At 45.9% G+C, this 24,214-nt stretch overlaps 1 protein-coding gene across 1 annotated transcript in view; it reads right to left on the reverse strand.

The window, feature by feature from the left end:
- Ahrr (aryl hydrocarbon receptor repressor) overlaps positions 1-24,214 on the reverse strand; it is a 73,601-nt gene that overhangs the window by 37,475 nt on the left and 11,912 nt on the right. Inside the window, exons 3-4 of the mRNA XM_051151093.1 lie at positions 19,637-19,818; positions 1,625-1,722 (exon numbers count right to left, since the gene is read on the reverse strand). Coding sequence (XP_051007050.1) covers positions 1,625-1,722; positions 19,637-19,818 — 280 coding nt within the window. The remainder of the gene's footprint in view (positions 1-1,624; positions 1,723-19,636; positions 19,819-24,214) is intronic.

The raw sequence follows: 24,214 nt of genomic DNA on the forward strand, positions 1-24,214 counted from the left end.
AAGGGCAGAAACCAGATCACTGGCTCTTCTGAGCAAGCATAACTGCCTCTAGGTATAGGCCCCTCTGAGCATGCAACTCCTGTGTACTTTTTAAAATTAGGATTCATTTTTATTTCATTTTCATGTGCACTGGTGTTTTGCTTACATGTCTGTCTGTGTGAGGATGTCAGACCTCCTCGCACTGGAGTTACAGACAGTTGTGAGCTGCCATGTGTGGGTGCTTAGAATTGAACCAGGGTTCCTTGGAAGAACAGCCAGTGCTCTTAGCCTCTGAGTCATTGTTTCAGCCCATCCTGTGTATTTTTTTTTAAGGGTAGAATTTATAAATTCATCAAACCCAAACTCCTTCTCAGAATCAACAGAACTTAGAGATGATTTCTCACCCAAGCCCCTGATCCTTTCTCCCTTCGGCATCCCTGGTATTCCCAGAACCCACTGGATACTGTGAAAATGCAGAATGTGCAATGTCTCAAAGCTTGTCATGGCCAAGGTTGACCCAGAGCACTATTCTTGAACTGTATTTCACATGGATTGTCTAAAAAGGGCAGAATTGGGAGAGCATAAGAGGCAAGAAGAGCCAACACAAAGGAAGTCTGCTCCATTAGGCAGGACACAGAAGCTCATACAGAAGGCAGGTAAGTCCAAGCCAACGCTCTGAGGATGGAGCGGAGCCTGGCACTTGGCTGTCCATTATCCTCTTCTTCCTATGTATGTGTGTGAGATTTTCTATTTAAAAAAAAAAAAAGAGGTGAGAGGGTGTGGCTTCACCCTGTAAAGTGCTATGCCCTCTCTGGGCACTTAATATTTCCACTCCCTCGTTTAAAGCCGGCCCAGACAGAGATGGTGCCTCAAATCTGGCTGACGATAAACAGAAAGCTAACCCCTTCTTACAGCCACTGAGCAGGGAAAAAGTGAGGACCTACCAGTTCCTGCCATCTGTACTCCTAACAGAGGCTCACCCAGGGACTGGCCCAGTGATGACAGGGGACAAAGGAATACAACTCTGGCCCTACATCGTATTCCCACCAATTCCTGGTCTTCTTGTGCCAGGCCTCGGCCCTCAGAGACTGTTGAGGTCATCCTCTGAGATATCAGAGACAGAACTTGAACAGCTCAGAGGAACCCCAGCACCAGAGAATCTTGGAGTTGACCTCAGATGAGAAAAAGATATCCACCGAATGGAAGTTCTCATCAGGCCTGAATGCCAGTGTGAAATGCAAGAATTGTTAGGCCTTGTTTGTGTAGGGCCCTGGGTGAATGACACAGAAGCTCAACATTGACTCTTCTTAGTCTTTAATTTGAAAAATAAATAAATAAATGGCTTAATATTTAGGTTCCTTTGCCAGGGAATAAAACTAGAGAATATGGGATGACAAATGCTTCTCAGATTTAGCATGAGGGTGATGAAATCCTTAACTCCATCGGTGAAGTTGATCTCTACCCACAGATCCCAGGTTAAGCCGACTCGGACCAGTCTGGCAAACAGCTCATGAAGGCATTTTGGTGCCTTTCAGCTTCTTCTCAAGAAACACACACACACACACACACACACACACAGACACACACACACACAAACAAACAAAAAAGCATAGCTGCATGGGGTTGCAGCAAAATGTGCACGTACCTCCAGCAGCAGCCGTCCTTCCTGCACAGAGAACTCTCTGTGTGAGTGGTCTTCGGGTGACAGGACTGGAGCCCGCCATACACACGTCTCCTTCAAGGCTGTCAGAAAAGAGTGAACAGACAGATAAGCCCTTTTCAGAGGCTAGGCCTGCCAGTGGCTCTTAAGTCACAAGTTTCTTGTGTTTCCCCAACTTCTACCCCCTCCCCCCCCCCCCCCCCGCTGTCCCATTTTTCCTGCTGTATGTCCATCCTGGGCTGTGCTCTTGTCCTATGTGGAATGTTCAGGATCTCCATGAGATCCCAATTGGCAGGAGGAGCCACTTGAAACCTTGGGACAGCAATGTGTGTGTGTGTGTGGGGGGGGGGTGACCTAATATAGAAATGTGCCCAAACTCCGGTACCACTCTGCCTCATCTTGGAATCTGTTCTTGATTCTCCCATATATCCAGTCTTGAGACAAACCATGGCTTCTTGCAACGTTCCCCTCGGTGAACAAGGATTCCAGGGGTCGCTGCAAGTACCTCTAGAAACCCAATACCAGTGGATCCCAACATTACCCACTTTGAAAGGAAGGCTGTCTGTCATCTGCTTCTGGGCAAGCCAAGGCCCCTGAGTCTGCCCATACCCTCTGAAAGGGGAGCAGGACAAACGCCCTTGATTGGAGGTAAGGAAAGTCCCCTGACGGTGCTCACCATTCCAAAAAATCAAAATAAATGCTCCTGGGCCCATAAAGATGCCCACCTCTCTCGTAGCCCCATCGAAGTCTGGGCTAGTGTCTTTGGGACGGAAAGCTCAAGGTTCTCTCACTAAGCTGGATTCTAGTCCGTGGCAAGCTGACTCTACCCCTACTATCCGGGAGACCCAAGCCCAGAGAGAAAGTCCCATTGGTGAGGACCACAGCATTAAGTATTCTCATTGCTTGTTCACAGTCCCCTTCATGCTGAGAAGAACAGGTTTGCTGGGATGGGCATACTACTCAGAAATAAAAGTAATATTTGAACCAAGGTTCTATTATTTTTTGTGTCACATGGCTTGGCCTTGGCAACCCCTTGATGCCCAGGAGTGGTGGTACTGTCTGGCAACCCTTGTCTAGAATCTGAGCCTCATTGTGACCTCATGCCTCCCTTTCTGAGTAGTTTGTACCAGTCTACTGCCAACTAGTCTACTGAACTCCTCCTTTGCTGAGGCTCCCAGCATCTGCAGAGCTTTGAGGCACCCTTGGAACTTGAAAGGTATCCAGGCTCCTGGGCAACTCTACTACTCTGGGACCCAGATAATGTTTAACGCCCTGCCCCACCTTCCAACAGACCCACACCTGGCCCTCAGACTTAGCTCTTCTGGGTTCACCCAGAGCTGTTGCTTCTGCTGGCAGAAAGTCCATGGAATCCTAAGAGAATCCTGCCTGCATGCAAGTGTGCTTGCAGGGATAAAGGGTCACCCTGCACAGGGGAGCCCAGGAGGCTGTGACCCCAGTGGCAGTGACATGGTCCTTGGGAGCCTGGTTTCTTTCTCTTCCTTTCTCAGAAGCCGTCCTTTTTCACCCTTGTCTTCCCCACCTAGTGAGGCTGGGTTTGCGTTCACTGCACTAAGTAAAGAAGGTACCAAGACCCAGCTATACCACTGCTGGTCTATAGCCGAAAGATGCTCCACCATATAAAAAAGACAACTACACTCAACTATGTTCGTAGCCGTTTTATTTGTAATAGCCAGAATCTGGAAACAACCTGGATGTCTCTCAACTAAAGAATGGATAAACTGTGGTACAATTACATAGTGGGATACTACTCGGCTATTAAAAACAAAAACACCGTGAAGTTTACAGGCAAATGGATGGAACTAGAATATATCATGCTGAGTGAGGTAACAAGACCCAGAAAGACATGCATGGTTTTTATCAGATCCCTCCTGGGAAACTTGAGCCCTGGTGTCTCTAGGGCAGTGGTTTCTCAACCTACATAATACTGCAACCCTTTAATTCAGTCCCTCATGTTGTGGTGATCCGCCAATTGTAAAATTATTATTGTTGCTACTTCATAGCTGTTAATTTGCTACTGTATGCGTTATAACGTAAGTATTTTTGGATATAGAGGTTTGCCAAAGGGGTCGCTAACACAACTTGAGAAAAGCAGCTAAGGGGCAAAGCCAGACTCCTTTAAGCCTACCCACCAGTCCGTCTTCACCGCTTATCTCCCTAGTCTGCGCCTATATGGGAGGCATTGATACACGAATTTCCAGATGTGTCTCTTCTGGATGCCTCAGAGGGCTCCATTATATCGCTTCTATTTTCTGGGATCTGCTCTGCTTCCCCTCTGGAGATAGGGTACTGAGAGGTTAGCAGCCACGCGGGGGCGCTAGAGCTCTTGGAGGGCATCCCACACCCCTGGACAAGGTGCCAAGAGTGAAAGAGGCGCTGTCCTCTCCTGCTTGGGCATGAGGGGTGGGTAAGGAAGCCTACAGCACAGCAAGGTTCAGCCTGTGTGGATTCCGTATAAACCACCGCACCAGCCGGGCTCATTCCCGGCGGACAGCTTCCTGATAGTGGAGGACTTAAGTTAGGATGTCTGAGGGGCCAGTACGCTTCAGTCACTGAGGTGGGGTGGGATGGGGGTGGAGGAACTGAACCACTTGAGCACAACCAGATTTTGGCCAAATCCACATCTTCCCCACCCTAAGCTCTAGAGCCAGCTCCGCCTCTAAGCGCCGTTAGGTCCAGCTCCTGGGACTCCGCCACCCCCATCGCGTGCCTGGCGCCTCTGGCTTCCTCCTGCGGCCACAGGCGTCACGCGATGGCTGCGATCGCGTGCGAGCGAATGGGGCCCCACCCGGTAGGCGCGGGGGGGAAATCGGTTGGGGGCCTAGACCCGAGGAAAAGGGATAGAGGTGTGGCCGGGGCCTGGGGGTAGGGCCGGGAGGGGAGGGGTTTGAATTGTTTCACCTCTAGGTGGGGTTCAGTAACTCCCTGCTTGGAGTGGCTGGTCAGCCAGAGCTGGGTGTCTTTGTCATGAGTTGTGGAGGTCAGTGGTCCGCCACCGACACTCTTAGCGACACTCTGCAATGCACACAGAAAGGAGTCAAGCGTAGCGTAGCTGTTCTCTGAGAGGCTACACCCAGCAGCGAATCCAAAAAAATGCGAAGACTCACAGCCAACCCTTGGGCAAAACATAGGGAGTCTTATGGGAAAATGGGGGTGCGGGCGGAGCGGGGTGGGGGGAGGGGAAGGAGATGGATAGAAGGTACTGGAGGTGACAGGAGCTCCACAAGAAGACCAGCTAATGAATGCCCAGAGAGGTTTGTGGAGACTGAAGCACCAACCAAGGACCATGCATGAACAGGGCCTAGGCCCCCTACACAGATGTATCAGACTGGCAGCTCAGGCTTCATGTGGGTCCTCTAGTAAGGGGAGTGGGGCCTATCTCTGACTCGGTTGCCTGCTTTTTGATCACTCCCCCCTGGCGGGGCTGCCTTTCCCAGGCCATAGGGGAAGAGGACTGCTCAGTCTGATGTGACTTGCTGAGCTGGGGTGGGTGGATAGGGGAGCTCCCCTTTTCTGAGGAATAGGAGAGGAAGAAAAGGAAGGGACAGTGGGACCAAGAAGAGATGGGGGTGTAAAGTGAAAAAATAAATTAATTACAAAAAAATAGTTGTGGAGGTCACTGGGGGCCCACAAAGCAGAGCTAGAGGTGATCCGTGCACCTGTGTGAGCGCTCACTACTTCCTCTGCTTTTTTCATGCCCCACCTCCACCCTGACCCTGGGCCTGTTGGCCTTCCCCTCCCTAGCTTCTAGGGCTGTGAGCAGGAAGCTAACTCTCCAAGGCACCAACCGCTACAAGTTTCTCAGCTCTGCTGCGGCCACTGACAAGCAGCGGGACCTGCTGGGACTGATCACTCAGAAATTAGCCCAGTTCCTGTGCCCAGTTCGACCTGAGTCCATGGTTTCCTGTCAGCCCTAGTTCTTCCCTCACAACCTTAAGTGAAGGAGGATCAGTAGGTCCCTACCACTAGGAAACTCACTTTAAAGATTTTCAGGGGCACTTCAAGGAGCCCCCAATTGGCCACAATCAACTGGAACCAACGAGTCTTTCACTTCTCCTATTTCCTGCAACCTTGAGGTAGTTTACTGGGAACAGCAAGAATCTGAAGAGTTACCATAGAGACGGTTGAAATCGCTACACACAGAAATGCAAGTAGTGCAGGCTACCCAACTTCCTAGTAACATGTTTCCCTTTCTCCATAACTCAGCAGGCAAGCAGGACTCCATCTGCAGATGCTAGACACACAAAAATCCAGTGACTGCTGGCGAGGTGGGGGGTGGGGGGGGGTCAGTTCAGGCAAATGTTCTTTGTGGAGGAGAAGCAAGAAGACTGAACCATCTCTGTTCTTGGGTCGGGCTGTAACACCTAAAATTGCCACTCAGCTTAGTGATGTCAATCCCTACACCAGAGTGGTGTGTCTGCTCAGTAGGCCAGCCGTTCCTATAGTTACTTTCCCCCCTAGACTTGCTACAGTCAGAGATAAGGGCTGAGCGAGCCAACTGGAGCAGAGATGTTCCAGAATTTTGGCTAAAGTTTCCTGCATGTTTATGAGGCTGAGTAAAGTTTATTTTAGATTGTCAATAGATAGAGATGTGGGTCCCAGGCAGAGCAGGAAGGAAGGGTACCAAAGGGGCAGGAAAGAGAAGCAAAGGGGCGGGGAAATAAGAGTAAGGGGTAGGGGAGAGCCCACCACTCAAGACTCACCCAGACTCTCCTGGTATCAAGCTGGGCTGTCCTCCTGGACACTTGCAATCTCTCATGCACCCCCTGGGCAAGAAAGGGGTTTGGCTGGAATCTTAGTAAGCCAATCGGCTTTAGATTCCCAGAACTACAGCTGGGAAGAAGAGGCCTCCGTCAGGACTCAGTCTACAGCACCACAGTCTACTGTGAACAGAAGGCCCAAGTAAGCAGCAAGGCAGACTCAGGATGACACATTGCCCAGGTCCTGTACTATGGTCATGCTAGGCTATGACCACTTGTCATTTGAAATCTTTTTCACTGCTCAGTCCCTCAACAAGACATGGCACCAGGGAATATGAAACAATGCTCGCCCAAACATGGCATTAAAAATTTGGGTCACAGTCCAAGTTGTATATTATAGCAAGTTGCTGCCTTTGATATATAGTTTCCAGGCTTTTAAAAATGCATTTGATTTCGCACTTCCAAACAGTTCACAAAGAACCACAAAAACTGCACTTCCTCTGAGCCACTGAGGACTGGTCCATCATCCCTTCCTAACTACTTGCTGAGGGTGTTCACTTCCTCCCTCAGGCTCTGTAGTAGTTCCAGCCACACACATGTCTTTTAAAGGAGAAACACCACCCTGCCTGCAAACATCTGTCACTATGGAAGATGAAACCTAAATTAGCTTTTGGTGGGAGGGAAGACCATGATTTGGGCACAATGCAGACAGACCCATATCCTTTCCCAGTATAGCAAAACTGGATATTCTTATGAAGTTTTATCAAGAAATGTTTAAGCAAACAGTAGCAAGAGAAAGTTCTCCAGTGTCAGCGAGGACTCAAGAAGTGTTTTGAAAAAAAACAAAAAACAAAAACAAAAACAAAAGCAAAAATTGTGTTTTAAAATCTTTTAAAGTCAAAGATCTACTAAAGCATGATACTTAGGTGTGAATGTCAACCCGAACAAGATACCCCATGAGATTCACCAAACTCCTACAGCTCACAGCTGATTACTACCCTGATAGCTCAGCCTGGGTGTCCTGCTCAGAGGTCAGAGACAGTGTTGTAATCTACTTGTAAACCATGAGCTGTTAGTGGAGGGTGAAAGGTCAGACATAGAGCACTTGGTTATCCTTAAGTTCAGTTCTCAGCAACACACACACACACACACACACACACACACACACACACACCACAAACACTCATAAATAACAGCATCATAGAACTGGCCTGCCCACCTGGCAATCATCTGAGTCTTCAGCTTATTCACATAAATAAATTATACATCATTATGGGTAACTAGCTCCTATCAGGGTTTTGCCATAATTGGGATCAATAGATATAGAACTGAATTTAGTAAAAATGTTCTGGTATCTTAATGTCGGATACACAGGTCCTTGAAAGACATACCCACTTGGTCCCTGTAGTTGCTTCCCCCTTCAGCATCTGTCATTATCTATCCCTGAGTTTGTACAGCTGTGACTGGGATGCCATACACAAGCCAAACATAAGGAGAAACACAGAGCAGGGAGCCAGATAAATTCTACCGGAGCTTAGGGATGAAGGGTGATGTCAAAATTGTGGTCAGGCAAACCATCTGAGGGAACGGCCTTTGAGTTAAGATCTGGATGGAGCAATCTCAAGACGGGTAGAAAGAGGGGTCCACGTGTTCACCTTAACCATAAGGCTCAAAGGGCACTGAACGATGACTTTTAGCTTTGCCTCTTTTATGTTTGTCTTCTCTACCTTTATTAGCTAGTAGTACATTACAGAGAGGTGTTCTCACTGTTTAGTTCCTTCATTGATATTAGTGTGCACTGACAGAACCCTGTTTTATCCATGTAGCGATCGGCCATTACTACCGTAAGTCATTTTAATGCTGAAATCTTGCCAGTAGAGCCTCCTCGCTGGTCATTCTATATTGCATGATATTCCTTCATTGTTTTTTGTTTTTTTTTTGTTTTTTGTTTTTTTCTGGTGTAAACAGTTCTAGTTTATATTGTGTCTCCCCTGCTCCCAAATCCCTGGCTCCTTCCAGTGGTGAATGGAATTCAGAGCTAGTACCTGAATGCAAAGTGTGTGTGTGTGTGTGTGTGTGTGTGAGAGAGAGAGAGAGAGAGAGAGAGAGAGAGAGAGAGAGAGAGAGAGAGAGAGAGAGAGAGAGAATTGTGCTCCCTTTACGTATATTACCATTCCTTGGCCTATCTGTACATATTAAAAGGCACCAACTCACACCAACAGCTCCATATCTGATTCAGTTCAGAGGAGAAACTTTTTTTCTTTTACAGTTTTTTGCCACTCAATTAGACATCACTCTCAAAACATGGGTGCTTCCTTCCATACACTAACTTTACCCTCATTGTTTGGAATTAAAGGCATGTACCACCACACCTGAACCTTAAGCTTTTCTATACCTGAAACTTGCTCTAAAACAGGCTGCTTTTGAACTCAGACCTGCTTGCCTCTGTCTCCTTGGAGTAAAGGCATGTTTGTATTCCAGTATGATCACACAGACCTAGAAGGTCATTGAATGTGATCTCTTGCCAGAGCAGCCATTCTCTGAATTAAAATTCCTCTACAGTTCGCTTTATAGATTTGAAAGTTATTAGAAACACACAAATTTTAAATTATTTTATTCATTTGGTGAAATGAATCATTAAATAATTATGTAGTGACTCATTCCCTTCCTCTCCCCAGTGCTTTTTAACTTCAAAGGAAAATTTGGACATTGATTCAGATGTAAGTCTTCTCTCTATTAGCGTTTCTTCACTGTGTCTTTCCATCTTTTTGCTCTTTCTTTCTAAGCCACTAGATTTTAAATGTGCAGTTTATAAACAGCATATCAAAATTCATATATCTTTTAATTGGCATGGCTATTCCATTTATATTTCTTACAATTAATGATATATTTGGACTTTTGTGCTTTTTTTTTTTTTTTTTTTTTTTTTTTTTTGGTTTTTCGAGACAGGGTTTCTCTGTGTAGCCTTGGCCATCCTGGACACACTTTGTAGACCAGGCTGGCCTCGAACTCACAGCAATCCGTCTGCCTCTGCCTCCCGAGTGCTGGGATTAAAGGCATGTGCCACCACGCCCGGCTTGTGCTTTCTATTTATTGTACCCATTTATGTCTTTCCTACTTTCTTGTCTTTTTTTTTTTATATATATATTTTCTTATTCTTTTGAAAATTTGTTGGCATAATGTTCTTGTTGACTGTGTACAGTTTACCCTGTTCATTCAAATGCTGATTTCTCCACCCCACCCTCTGCATCCAGACATTGCATTGTGATGTTTATTCTAAGCATCTCTGGTTTCAAGCTTGTATAAACATGTCACCATTTGTTCTCTGGGTTGTCAATAAAAACCAACTAGCCAATGCTGTGCAATAACAGAGAATAGGGTGAGACATCCTGATAGAGAGAGGGAAGGAGACAGAGCAGGGAGAGGAGAAGGAATGCACGTGGAGAGAACCAGGGATCACCAGAAGGAGTGAGCTGGACCTGGGAGATGAGTAGAAAGCAAGTATAATGTGGAGAGGAGAGATAGAAGGAAGGAGAGGATGGAGACACGAGGAGGAGGCCGGGAAACATCAGGAGAAATGAACCAACCCTAGGAGATGATTTAAAGCAAGTATAAAGTAGGAAATTAGAACGGGAGGAAACTATACTAGCATGGAGGTTTGGGACGGAGTAATTCTTACACAGCATTGTGCTATAGGCTAATTAAATAGATCCTGGTCTCTCTGTGTGGTTATTTGGGTATAAACCTGGTCAAGGAGTAACTGCTGATTTCACTAAAATAATAACTGTCTTGGGGGCAGGGGAGACAAACTCCAAGGATAATACAAGAACCCTAGAACTAACTCAAAGCATCCTCTTTAATTCTGTGCCATTATACTTTATGCATGCATTTCTCTTTCATTTTTATTGTATATAATCATTTTAGTCAATTATTGAATTACTCTATAGCCACCACTTTCTTGTTTCTCATTTCTGTTACATCTCAAAACACTCCATCTGGAATTTTCTTTCTTCTGTATGAAGTTCAAAGTTTCTGTTCAAAGTTTCATTTAATGCTGTTATCTCTGAGTTCTTAGTTTTCCTTAATTTTTGGTCTCAGAATGCTACTTAAGTTCCTGATAACTCATCGATTCATTTTTATAATACTAAATCTTGATAGTGTGGTAGTGCATACCTTTAATCTGAACACTTGGGAGGCAGAGGCAGGTGGATCCCTGTGAGTTCAAGGACAGTCTGTTCTAATACTGTGAATTCTAGCCAGACAAGGTTACATAAGACCCTTTCTCAAAAATAAATAACTTTATCTTATACTTGTAGCTGTCATCAACAGAAGAGAAGACTGGTTGCCTACTGAAAATTAACAAGATTGTTTAAAAGTAGATTTCCCACAGTATACTCCAAGTATTAAAAAGGAATGCAGATGGCACCTTTTCCCACTCACATTATAAAGAATGCTAAAATGAATTCTTTCCATATAAATTTGAGACCTCAAGACAACTGATGACAACTATTCCTAGGCTCCACAGTGACAGTCAAAGGATGGTAAAGGGGGTTCTTGGGTAAAGGGTTCATGTTGCAGGATATTTGGTCTCACTGTGAACCTGGAGATTGTAAACTGTAAAAACCTGTTTATTGTTTGTGGCTCATCCCTATCACACACTTTTAACCCAAGAGCTTTTTGTTCATAGAATTTGATAAAGTTTACCTTAGGTCAAGAGGCAGAGCAAGAAACCATCTGACAGGGATTAACCAGTTAGGAGAGACTTTGGGAGAAGGGTATTTAAGACAGTGTGGAGAAGAGCTCTTTGGCTCTTTGGCTTTTAGTTTTTGGCTTTTTCCTCCTGACCTGTTGGGTGAGCTAGCAAGCCTTTTCCTCTTGGGCTGTCAGCTAAGCTAGCAAGGTTTTGGCCTTTTGGCTTTTTTCATCTGGGATGTGAGTTGAGTAAGAAAGGTTTTTTTCCACTGGCACATGAGCTGAATAGTATGGTCAGCTGGGTGTTTTCTCTACCTCTCTAAGCTAATAGGCTTTCATCCCAGCATCTGGCCCCTGAGTCTTTATTGGTACAATTGAACAATCTGGGACTTTTCTTAATAACAAGAGGGGCATGCTCTATCTCTACCCATGACCTGAGAGAGTAGGCTTTCTTCTCCCCTTGTGTCCAGCCAGAGGTACTTTAGAAGGACTCTGTGAGACTACTGTGCCTTCTGGGGCCAGTGTGGCACTAAAGGCTGCTGCTCTTCCTCTACTTAGAAATCTAAGAGGAAAAGATTTGAGGGCTTCTTTCAGGCAACAAGCCTCATGAAGAAAGAATTGTTTAGCTAGTAGGTCAACAGTGCATTAATTCGTGTGGACCAAGTAGACCACATTTCTGTTCACTAGCCTTTGATGGTGTGGTATAAGTCCTGCGTAAAGGGAGACATGAAGGCAGACAATATCAAGAGGGGGATCCGCCACCTGTGGCGAGGAAAGTTCTAGGGGAACGTTCACCTGTGTTCACCTCCAGAGTATGGTCATCTCTTAAGACACCCAGTGACATCCCAGGGTCCCCTAGGATCTCATGCATCTTGCCGTACCAGCTCATAGCCATGCCAACCATGCCAGCATTATGGGACAGTTCTTGGCCTTCTTTCTTCTCCCCTTGCTATTCCTACTGAGGGGACTAGGAACCCCAGCATCATTGTAGAGAAGTCGGATTAGCATCCAGCCTCCTTCCTGAGGCCTGCTCACTAGAGAGGCATGCTATGGTTTTTTTGGTTTGGTTTGGTTTGGTTTTTTTTTTTTTGTTTTCGGTTTGGTTTTATTTTGCTTGTTTGTTTGGGGGTTCTTTGTTGTTGTTTTTGAGTCAGCGTTTCACTGTGTAGCCTTGGCTGTCCTGGACTCACTTTGTAGCCCAGTTGGCCTCAAACTCACAGAGATCTGTCTGCCTCTGCCTCCTAGAGTGCTGGGATGACAGGTGTGCACCAACACATCTAGTGAGGCATGTTATGTTTTAACTGTCTTATACTTTTACAACTGTTCAATCCAGCCTCCTTAAACAACAGTATACAAATACTAATACACCCTGCCTAGAAGTGACCAGAAAGGCTCTAGGCTGTTCTAGGCCCACCCAGAGGCAGAAAGAGGACCATATACAGAGAAGATCTGTTAAGGAAACAAGATAGGAGACTGAACCTCAGTCCTTTATGTCCTGGGAAAGAATCCAAAGACAGGAGAGAGGGAGGGAGAGAGTAAGTGATCGAGGCTGTCTCTAATTGGTGGAGTTGATCTTTTGAAATCAATGAAAAGAGATGGGCAAATAGAATCTGTTCATAAAACAATAAGGGTGATCTTTTTATACCTTAACAATATGTTTTGGAAAGCTATTTGATCTGAAGTGTTTAGGCCCTAAAGTCTAAAACTAAAGTCTCGTCTCAGCATCATCTACTCATGTGGAGAGACAATCAGATATGATAGGCCCTCTTAGCAGATTCTTCCTGTGGCTCAAACCATGTGTGTACATCTGAAAAACAATGGCAGAGAGCCTAAAAAGAGGAATTCCAGCTTCAAAAGGAGGATATCAAGAAAAGAAAGAAAGGTGTTGATGCCATGAAAGTCTAAAACCTAGTAAGACAAATCCAACTAGCTCTTGGAGTTGAGAAATATCTTGGGCTCAAGGCTCTGGGTGGGCATCCTTGGCCCACAGCCACCGTAGACTCTCTCTTCTGACACTCTCCAGGGTCACATTGCCCCGTGTTGATGGGGAATGCATGTGGAATCACTCCTTTATTGTCCTGTCTCCTTTTGTTGAGATAGAAGTAGCCGCTGGTATATCCCTGTTGTCTTCCTCCTTCCGTGGTGGCTGACTAAACTCATGGTTCACACTACACAGCTTCTTGAACAAGCGGTTTGTCCATCTGTATCCTCTCTTCTTTGTTGCAATATGAGCAGGCTAAGGATTTTCCAACTCTTTAAGTTCTGGCTCCTTTTCTCTTAGTTTCTTCAATTTATCCCTCCACATATTTTACTATAAGCAGTAAGGAAAAGCCTCAAGGAGCACCTCCAGTGGTCTGCTGAGGAGTCTCTTCCACTGAATGTCTGGCCTCATCTTTTCGCAAGCTCTATTCTTGACAAAACACTAGGGCACAGTCGGGCTGCTTTTTTGCCATCTTATGAATAAGGATTCTATTTCCTCTGGTTTCCAATATCAGCTCTTTGTGCCTGCTGAGTCCTTAACAGAGTAACTTATTAACACTCACATTTCTACTAACCTTTGTTCAATATAACATATATTATCTGAGACATCAAGAGCCTGATCTACAACACTTTTTTTTTCTTTCTTAACATTCTAGAATCACCTTTAATGATCATATTCCATAGCTGTCCTCTGAGAGGCTCCACCCAGCAGCCAATTGAAACAAATGCTGAGACTCACAACCAAAAACTTTAGGCCCAGCATGAGGAGCCTGGTGGAAAAGTAGGGGGAAGGATAGAAGGACCCAGAGGGGACAAAAACTGCACAAGAAGACCAACAGAGTCAACTAACCGATGCCCAGGGAGCTTAAGGAGACTGAAGGACCATGCGCAGTCTGGACCTAATCCTCTACACAGATGTAGCTGATGGGCAGCTTAGTCTTCATGTGGGTTCCCTAGCAAGTGGCACAGGGGCTGTCTCTGACATGGACTCTATTGCCTACTTTTTGATCCCTTCTCCCTGGTGAGGCTGCCTTGCACCGCCTCAGTGGAAGAGGATGCACTCAGTCCTAATGCAACTTGATGTGCTGGGGTGGGTTGGTAGGGAAGAGGGATTCTCCTTTTTTGAGGAGAAGAGGAAGGGAGATACAGGGAAGAGTGTGGGAGAGTGGGACCATAAGGAAGGAGGGAGGGAGTTATGATTGGGATGTAAAGTAAATAAATAAATAAACTTAGTTTTAAAAAATCATATTACAACAAATAGACCTCATAGCCAGTTGGCTCTTCTCAGCACACACCTTAGGGCTTCTACGTCCTGCATCATTCAGTTCCAAAGCTTCCTTCACATATCTCAGTGTTTGTCTGAATGGTACCCAGCTTCTCAATATTCGGTCAGATAAGGCTCCTTATAGCAAAATACCATTGGCTGGGCAGGTTGGACCATTTATCATTTCACAGTTCAAGAGGCTGGTCATTGTTGCGATTACAGCCAATTTGGGTCCCTTGGGGGGCCTTTCTGGTTTATAAACCCATATCTTGCTGTGTCCACGAATGAGTTGCTACTCTGGGTATGTGTTCAGAAAGGATTCTTGTGTTACTCTTACAAGAGCAATAACTCTGAAAGATCACAGTCACACCTTGGGATCTTCTTCAACTTTGATTACTTAGAGGTCCCATCTTCAAAAGCCTTCACACAGCAGAATTTGGGGAGGATATAAATATTTAACCCATAACCAAAACCATCAGGAAAAGCATAATCTTTTGTGGTAAAAATGGAAAAGTGGTACAGTTTAATAATTGTACACATCAGCCCTGAGTCTCCAGAATCATTAATGCTCTCAAGGAACATCTGATTTTTTTACATGCTAATGAAAGTTGTGTTCCCAAGCTCTGGGTCCCAGGTCACACCTAGTGATATCATGGTGTGTCTGTATTTGTCCATCTGGGGGTTAGAATGAAGCAGAAGACTGACCTTGGGAAGGAACCCTAGGACATCCAGAAGCATGTGGGCATGCGTGGCAGGTTGGGAACGGAACAAATGCACACCAGACACCATCCAAGGTGAGCCCAGGCTAGGGAAGCAGCAGCAGCAGCAGCAACATAGGCATGAAAAATGTCTAGGTTTTTATGAAAGATGACGCTAGACCTCTGTGCCTCTTTTTATTATTTGTTTTAGTCTTTAGGACTGTCTTCTCTCCCTGGACGGGACTCTCCACAAAAGTGCACATTTGCTCGCCTGATGGATGCTCCCATCCTATCGACTCCTTGGGTAGATGCTGTCCATGGGTCAGGCCTGAGCATAGTCTTTAGTATCAATGCCTGCGACTCTCTACCCCAGTAGAGCTGCCTGGTGACAGCAGGGAGTTCCTAAGGAGGTATGGAGCAAGCCAGCCTATGATGCTTCTGAACTGAACTACTGGAGCCACAGTTTCTTAGACTTTGCTAGTCAATGCTGAGTGCTACATAGCCAAGGGTGCAACCTAGGGCAAGCGTGAGAGGACCAAACTCTGTTCCTTGCCCTGTAACAGGACATAGGAGTCTCTTCTAAACAACCCCCAAACTTTTTTCATCACCCAAATTTCCCCTTTTGTGGATAGCAACATTTATGAATGTGAAAAATCCCACCCCTGACGTGTGTTACCCACAGAAGATAGTGGAAGTAGAGCTCTGAAAAAGCAAGGCCTTGCTATACACAAAGACCAAATAAAATTAAAACAACCCACTGCCTTTTAACAACCCATTAAAGGCAACCCAAGGCAATTCCAAGAGCAGATTCTCAGGCCAATGCCACCCTCTGAGATTGGAGTTTACAGCTCACACCGTTTTCAGAGGTGATGTTTTATGGCAGTTTTAATGAAATTATTTCATCTATTTGGGTCAACAAGCATAAACTAAAATTCAATTTTTGTAGGGTCACCCTTTTTTTCTTTTTTCTTTTTTTGTTTTTTGAGACAGGGTCTCTCTGTGTTAGCCTTGGCTGTCCTGGACTCGCATTGTAGACCAGGCTGGCCTTGAACTCACAGCAATCCACCTGCCTCTGCCTCCCAAGTGCTGGGATTAAAGGCGTGCACCACCATGCCTAGCCACCTTTTTTTCTTAATCACACAGTTGAAAATGAGTTCAGGAAAATGTTTAGAATGTCTTCTCTAACATATAGCTTAAGGGGCATTGGAACATTCAGAACCCATGGTGGAAAATATGTGTAGTAAAGAAATTTAAAATCTTACCCCCAGAAGCCACAGCACTCTCAAGAAGTCTGTGGACACTGAGGATTCACTGAATTTCAACACACCGGGGTCCTCAGATTGCAGTGAGATGGCCAGGCCAGCCACAAGTCTGCATTCCACATTAAAGAACAGTGAAAATAGTGGCAAACTGTGTAAACCACTTGACTTGCAAGTTAACAACTGGGTATTTACAGAGACTCCTGGACAGATTTTTGGAACTGCCCAGAAACTTCAGGAGCAGATCTTCTCTGAGCCAATAAGCTTTAGGCCTGGCTGGGTGCATCTGAGCCTGTCCAGCAAAGAAGTGGCCTGGTCTTGTTCCTTGTCCTAGTTAGCTTTACCTGTCACCTTAACAAAGCCTAGAGTCATCTGAGAGGAAAGCCTCAATTCTCAAGTTGGCCAGTGGGCATAGCTGTGAGAAATTTTCATAATTGTTAACTGTATGGAAAGCTCACAGTGAGAGGTACTATCGCTGGGCTGATAACCCTGAAGTGTATCAGAAAGCTATCTGAGTATAAGCCAGTCTTCAAGCCAGGCAGCAAGGAGCATCCTCCATGAATTCTACCATGCCTCTTTGGCTGTAAAATGAGTCCCTTGGTTGAAGGTAAAGTTGTGTGGAAGTTAATAAGCAGGCGTACCATCAAATTCCTGCCTTGAGCTCCCTCAGTGACAATGGGCCATGACCTGGAATTATGATGAGTAAACCCTTTCCTGTCCCAAGTTACTTGTATCAGAGTATTTTATCACAGCAACAGCAGGAAACTAGACCACTCTTCATCTCTGCCCCAAGGTCAATGTGTGCATATGTGTGGCCATGTCAGTGCCAGGACAGAAAAGAAAGGAGCTTCTCTACCCAGGGCAGCCCCAGTCTGAGTTGAGTGCTTAGATTTGCACACTTCCCTCGAGGTTTGATAACAAGTCCCCATGGGCACTGGGCTTGACTTAGTCACACTTCTCACTTTTAGGCACTTTGTAGAACACAAACTCAGTTTTCTCCTAGCTTCCCACACCCATACAAAACCAGGATGACACAGCATGTTTAGAAAGGTGACCTCAATTTCTTCCCATCCTAATGACCTGGAAAAGCACTCAAATCTCAGAGGGGGAAAAAAAATCTCTGAATGCAGCAGACTGAGAGAGACTTGCCCAATAGGCATCTCCAGTCTTGGTCCACAGGGTAGATAAGATTTCTATGGAAAGGATACCCAGGGTAGAGGAAAATTCATAAAAAATAAGTATATTGTGTGTAAAACTGGAAAACCTAGAGTGGATTAAAAATGTGGTGTCATCATAATGAGTGAGTTAACCCAGAAGCAGAAAGACTCAAATGGTATATACTCACTTATATCTGCATACTAGCCCAAGAGGCAGGTCCCACAAAAGCCTTCACTTACCAGGAAACTAGGACAGAGGGGAGGACATCCTATTGGGACTCTAGATGAGAGAAGCATGGGAGAATAGCAAAGTAGAAGGATCCAGAGGGTCCTAGAAACCTACAAGTAGAACATTATGATAGGCAAATTTGGGCCCAGGGGTCCCGCTCAAACTAAGGCACCAGCCAAGGACAATACAGGTGGTAAACTTTAAACCCCTACCCAGATCTAGCCAACGGTCAGAACATTCTCCACAGTTGAGTGGAGAGTGGGATATGACTTTCTCACATACTCTGGTGCCTCACATTTGACCATGTTCCCTGGAGGGGGAGACCTGGTGGCACTCAGAGGAAGGACAGCAGGTTACCAAAAAGAGACTTGATACCCTATGAGAATATACAGGGGGAGGTAATCCCCCTCAGGAGCAGTCATAGGGGAGGGGAATAAGGGGAAAATGGGAGGGAGGGAAGAATGGGAGGATACAAGGGATGGGATAACCATTGAGATGTAACAAGAATAAATTAATTTAAAACATAAAATAAAATAAAAATGTGTTGTCATAGCCCCACTGTGATATGGTGTTCAACGTTCACTTTGAGGAGGCCTGCACTAGCCAGGACTCAGGGGTGTCTGTGGAAGACCTCAGGCAGCTGTCAAGACAATCAGATATCAGGTGCCATGCAGAACTTCCACTTGGCATCCTCCTGATACTGGAATGTGAACCTTCACCAGGACTCCACCGAGAGCACTCACTTGCCAAGAAAGGCCGCTCTTGCTAACAGGACACTGAGAGGGGCTATCAAAGCTCAGCAGTGCGGCCCACTCCATCAGAATACATAACCATGCTGGACACAGAAACTAACCTGAGCAACAAGCAACTGGAAACCATGCCCTTTGGGCTTCACATCTCTTTAAGCCTGTCACCTTCAGCTGCCACACAAGGCAGAAGCTGCACAGCCCTATGTCTTCAAGCCCTATGTCTTCTTCGGCCCTTCAGATATCCAAGGTCTGAAGGAAACCAAAACCTGGACATCTAAGGAAATAAGATGATGTGGCAGGACACGGACGGGACCAGTCTCAAGAGACAGTGGCAGAAGCCATGGCGAACACAGAGAACGGGTCCATCTCTGACCACCACCCAATCTTTCACAGGCATTCTTCCAATCATTCTCCCGTAGAGCAAAAGCCACAGCATGGCAGAAAGCCCAGAACCCTGCTACCCTTGAGGATTCCCTACAGCTAATAGAAAGACACAGGATATCCCTAAACTGTGGTGGATTGGAACTTCATGTTGTAGGGAGCCTCTGAAGTCCTCGAGACACAGGACTTGACAAGTTGTAAAGGGCAAAAGACTTTGCTAGAGCATGTTGGTGGGAGATCAGCATGGCTGGCACAGCACACAAAGCTATTTTGGAGACACCCTTGTGATGCCCATGGCAGCAAAGCCTCTTGCCTGTGGCAATCTCTCTCTCTCTCTCTCTCTCTCTCTCTCTCTCTCTCTCTCTCTCTCTCTCTCTCTCTCTCTCTCTCTCAGAAGAGACCCCTGAAACCCTGACCCACCCCACCAGCCATCCAGGCTCTGGGCATGACCCTCTTATTCCCTGGAGTTCCCCCACTCCCAGAGCTGTCTTGGCTCTAGGCACTTGGAGAGCCCAGCATCATCCTAGTAACATGGGTAGAAACCCTGAAACAAGAGCGTCACTGTTAACCTGGAGCCAAAGAAATCCCACAGGCCTGTCAGCCCACAACCAAGGTCTTTCCATCTAGATGAGATGGGCACAGGCAGGAAGGGTTGCATGGTGGCATAACACAATTCTGCACATGTCTGATCAGAGCTGGGCCCAAGTCAGACGCATCTGGATCCTAGTAGACCCAAAGTAAGACCCAACAGAGCACAGGAGAAACCCAGATAGACCAGGAGGACCCAGGTCACCTCAAGCAGACACAGGTGGCACAAGTGAGACTTAGGCTCAGATGGACACAAAGGGCACAAATGAAGAAGAGTCCTACCTTGGAAGAAACTCTTCACCCTGAGGTAACTAACGCTGAGTCGCAGGACAGAAAGCTTGTCCAGCTTGGAGATGATGTCGGGTGAAAATGGCAGCAGGCTGGCCAGGTGGTCCAGCTCTGTATTGAGGCGGTCCCGGTGCCGTTTGGAAGGATTTGATTTCTCAGCCCCCATGGTAAGCCTCCTGTGGGAAGAAGGCTTTATTCACAAAGGGTCCCACCAGGAGCCATTGGCCACACAAGGAAGAAACCTTTCTCTGTGGTGGCCTCACTAGGAACACTGAAGCTCCTGCTCAGACAGAAAGTGCTTATAAAAATTAGCAATCACTTCTTCTTGAAGATGTGTATCAAGTAACTGAGAAGACACACTAGTAAGCTACAACCTGCTATTTGGAGGAAAATGGGGAAAGTCTCAGGTAAGGGCGAAGGGCATAGCTACTGGCTGTGTGACCCTGATGCATTTCTCAACTACTCTGGCCAGGTTTCTAGGGAAGGAAGGATGCCTAGCTAGGGCTATCTAGGCAAGAATGTGCATGGAAAAAATATGCTTTTGTCTCACTTCCTTCAGAGTCTCCTAGTACCTAACCCAAACCTAAAATACTATAGGAAAAACACAAGTTCCCGCACTAGAATGGTGACAGCTTCCTGACCCCTTTGGCAATCCAAACAGGTTAGCCTTTTTGGTTCCTAGGACAATGAATTTCAGTTTGAACTAGTCCTGAGAGTCCAAAAGCCTAGAAGAGGAATCCAGGAGCTGACAAACAAGGACAGATAAGGTCCCAAAGTCAAAGCCTCCAGAGCTCCAGCATCTGGGGGGCCAAGAGGGCCCTTTGCCCACCGTTCCACATAGCTCAGGAAACCTGCTCATCCAAAGGCAGATTCACCTGGCCTCATCTACCTGCCTAAAGGAGGGAGCCCTCAACGTACCTTCATCCAACTTCCTAGGTCTCCTCCCTCTTCTGCCCTCTTAATTGTGTCACAGAATGAACATTCCTGATTCCCCACTCTCGGCGTTACCCACACACACTAAGCCTCTAGAAGAGATGGCAGCAGCCAGAGTACATCCAATGTTGGAAAGGCCAGGAGAGCAAAAGACCCCTTATTGGCAGAACTACAAAAGCAGCCACCTGATTCAGCAGACCAACACTTTCTGGGGTCTCAAGAAATCTCAGGATTAGAGGCCCCTCTGGTTTGGAGGGGTTGTCCAGTGACCCAAATTCTAATAGTGTCTGGCAGTAACAACCTCAGGAGCTGTTTGTTCCTTTTGTTTGTTTGTTTTGTTTTTGTTTTTGTTTGTTTGTTCCTTTTTAAAGTGAGATGTACCTCACACAATATAATCAGAGACTTAAAAGTGGGCATCTCTTCCCTCGTGGCCTTGGAAGAGGATGAACTCAGTCCTGACGTGACTTGATGAGCTGGGGTAGGTGGGTAGGGGGGCTCCCCTTTTCTGAGGAATAGGGGAGAGGGGATGGGGAAAGGAACTTGAGACTGAGAGGAGAGGAGGGAAGAGGCTATGACCAGGATATAAAGTGAATAAATAAATAATTTAATTAAAAAAAATAAAAGCGAGCATCCTCCTTCATTTGCCACTCATAGCACTGCACATCTCTTCTTGGTTTGAAGACTCTAACTGTTCAAAGGGAAGCTCTTCCCTCATGTGTGTTTTCCTCCTGTGGTCCTTCCCTTGGTGCTGGAGGCAGCTGGCCTGTGTTCTACCTATGTGGGAAGACTTGCAATGAGTATTTTCATCCTAATGTACAGAAACATTAATAATGGTGCCCCTAACTGCTGTCACAAGACAGGGTGCTTCCATGGTTCATTCACACTGCAGTGTGGTTGGTTCTTCATTCTGTGTTATGGCTGAATGCTATGCAAGTATATAAATGGACCACATTTTATTCATCTTTCACCAAAAAACAAATCCTGTGTCTTTCCGTTTATGATCACTGTGAATATAGATACTCCGAGCATTCACTCAGAAGAATTTGTTTGAACATGTATTTTAAATGTAGACACCCGGGACCAGATCTGCTGGAGCTGTGTAAATCTATGCTTAATATTTTGAGGGATCTCATAATAGGGCCGCATTCTACATGCCTGCATGACTTCACAGACTCTCCATAGTACATAGGGCTACAACTTCTCCACATGCTTGGCCAGACTTGCTCAGTTCCATTTTTATTCTAGACAGTCGGTATGAGGTACTATTTCCTTGTGACTCTGGTTTGCACTTCCCTGGTGACGTCTCATGTTATGGATCTTATCCTGTGTTTGTTCACTTACATATAGTCTTTGAGAAGTGGCAAGTCGATCCTTTGATGTCTTTTGATTGGGCTGGTTTGGGGGTTTGAGTTACAAGAGTTCTTTGTATGTCTATTAGGCCTTTGTCTGATATATGATTTGTAAATAGTATCTCCTCTCTATTGGTTGTTCTTAACTGTCTACTTCCAGTGTTATTTTGTTTATTTGTTTATTTATTTTGGTTGGTGTTTTGTTGTTGTATTGTGTTTTGTTTTGTTTTGTTTAGATAGGGTTTCTCTGTGTAACAGCCCTGGCTGTCCTGGACTCACTTTGTAGACCAGGCTGGCCTTGAACTCAGAGCCCCACCTGCCGCTGCCTCTCAAGTGCTGGGATTAAAGGCATGCACCACCACTGCCCGGCTTCCAGTGTTATTTTAAATTGCCAGTCCAAACTGAAATAAATTGGTACAGAGTACCTAGCACAACTTGGCAAGGGGCCTTCTCTGTGAATTACAGATACCTGAAGACTCCACACAAAACAAAGGAGACGCCGGGCGTGGTGGCTCACGCCTTTAATCCCAGCACTCGGGAGGCAGAGGCAGGAGGATCGCTGTGAGTTCGAGGCCAGCCTTGTCTACAAAGAGAGTCCAGGACAGCCAAGGCTATACAGAGAAACCCTGTCTCGAAAAACAAAAACAAAAAACAAAAAACAAAAAAACAGAAGTGGCATCTGATGGGTGGATAGGGGCAGGGTTAGGGAACGGAAGAGAACCATGGAGGTGCTGAGTAGTGCGAGGGAGACAGCAAAACCAGGATGAGCGTGGACATGTATAGGCCCCTGAAAGAGATATTTAGGGCCCAGAGCAATGTGGTGGGTCCATATGGGGTTGTGTGCTCAGAGGTCAGGTCTGTCTTCCTTACCATAGGCCTTGGCCCATCTAAAGGGCTACACAGGGGCCTCAGGCATGGGCCTTCCCACTTATGCTCTCCAACTCCACTTACTTCAGTGTCCTGGGAAGTCCTCAGATGAGTAGGGGCTCCCTAAGTCATAAGCCATGCTTACTTTGAACTCTGTGTAGATCTAAGGTAGAGGTGCCCTTGCCTTTCCATGCAGGGTGATGCCTACACCAGCTCCAGCCCTGACTATCAGGTCTTTCTATACAGAGTACATGCAGGGTGCTGCCTGCAGTAAGATGAGCCCTTGCACTCCAAGCCTTTCTCTCGGGCTCAAGGAGGGGCACTGCCCAGGGCAGTAGCTGTGCCGGGGTCATAAAACATTTTGAATATCAGTTCCATGAGGCAGGTGGTACCCTATACAGGTGGAGGGGGAGGATAGATCATCGGGGTGGGCAGTCCATCTAGAAAGCAAACAGTCTGCTGGGTTGAGTGCAGGGCAGATGTGAAGGCAAGGGTAGCATTCCCACTGACTCCTGGGAGAGGGACAGCAAGAAGTGCGAAGCAGTGGTTCACCCAAGAAGATCAGCAGCACAGAAGTAAGAAGCAGCAAGAGGTAAGAAGCAATTAGTCAGCTCCACTAGACAACTCCCCGTGACACCAGCCATGCAGGATACTGTGGTCTGACTTAGCAAGAGATACTCAGGACATCGGACTAAACTATAAAGTATTGCTGATTTTTAAAAAGGTAGTGCACATAAGTAAATGGAAAGGTGTTTCATGTTTTTAGATTGAAGAACACAATATTGTTAATATGCAAGTCTTCCCAAAAATGATCTACAGATTCAATGCCATTTTCACTAAAATTCCAACAGGGGTTTTAACATGATTATAAAATTAACTCTCAAGTTTATACAGAAAACAAAGGACCTAGGATGGCCAATCGAGAAGAGTACAGCAGGAGGACTCACCTCCTGATTCTAATGAATCACAGACTCCAATGTAAAACCGAATATAAAACTTTACAAGAAAACGTGTACAAGAATTTTGGGTAGTCACAGGCCTCTTAGAACATACACACACATGCACATGCGCGTGTGTGCACACACACACAAAGAGAGAGACAGAGAGACAGAGAAGGAGGAGGAGGAGGAGGATTGGGGACTTTAGAATTACACCTTCCACATGAGAAAGACCTCAAGGGTCCTAGAGATTATGATGTGGAGCACCAAACATGCTGCTGGTGACATGTGTGTTCATTCCTGGAAGAAAGTTATGGATTCAGAAATACCCTTAACTACCAGGTAACACCTAAAGCTATGAAGAAGAGACTTTTGATAACTGAATTAATACTCACAAATTTCTCGCCACTTAGAGCAAGGCCAATGGCACCAACATCAGGCTGCCTGTGTCATTTACCCATATCCATTTTCCCCTGGAGACAGAT

This window comes from Acomys russatus, chromosome 9 (assembly GCF_903995435.1).
Source record: "Acomys russatus chromosome 9, mAcoRus1.1, whole genome shotgun sequence".
Lineage (NCBI taxonomy): Eukaryota > Metazoa > Chordata > Mammalia > Rodentia > Muridae > Acomys > Acomys russatus.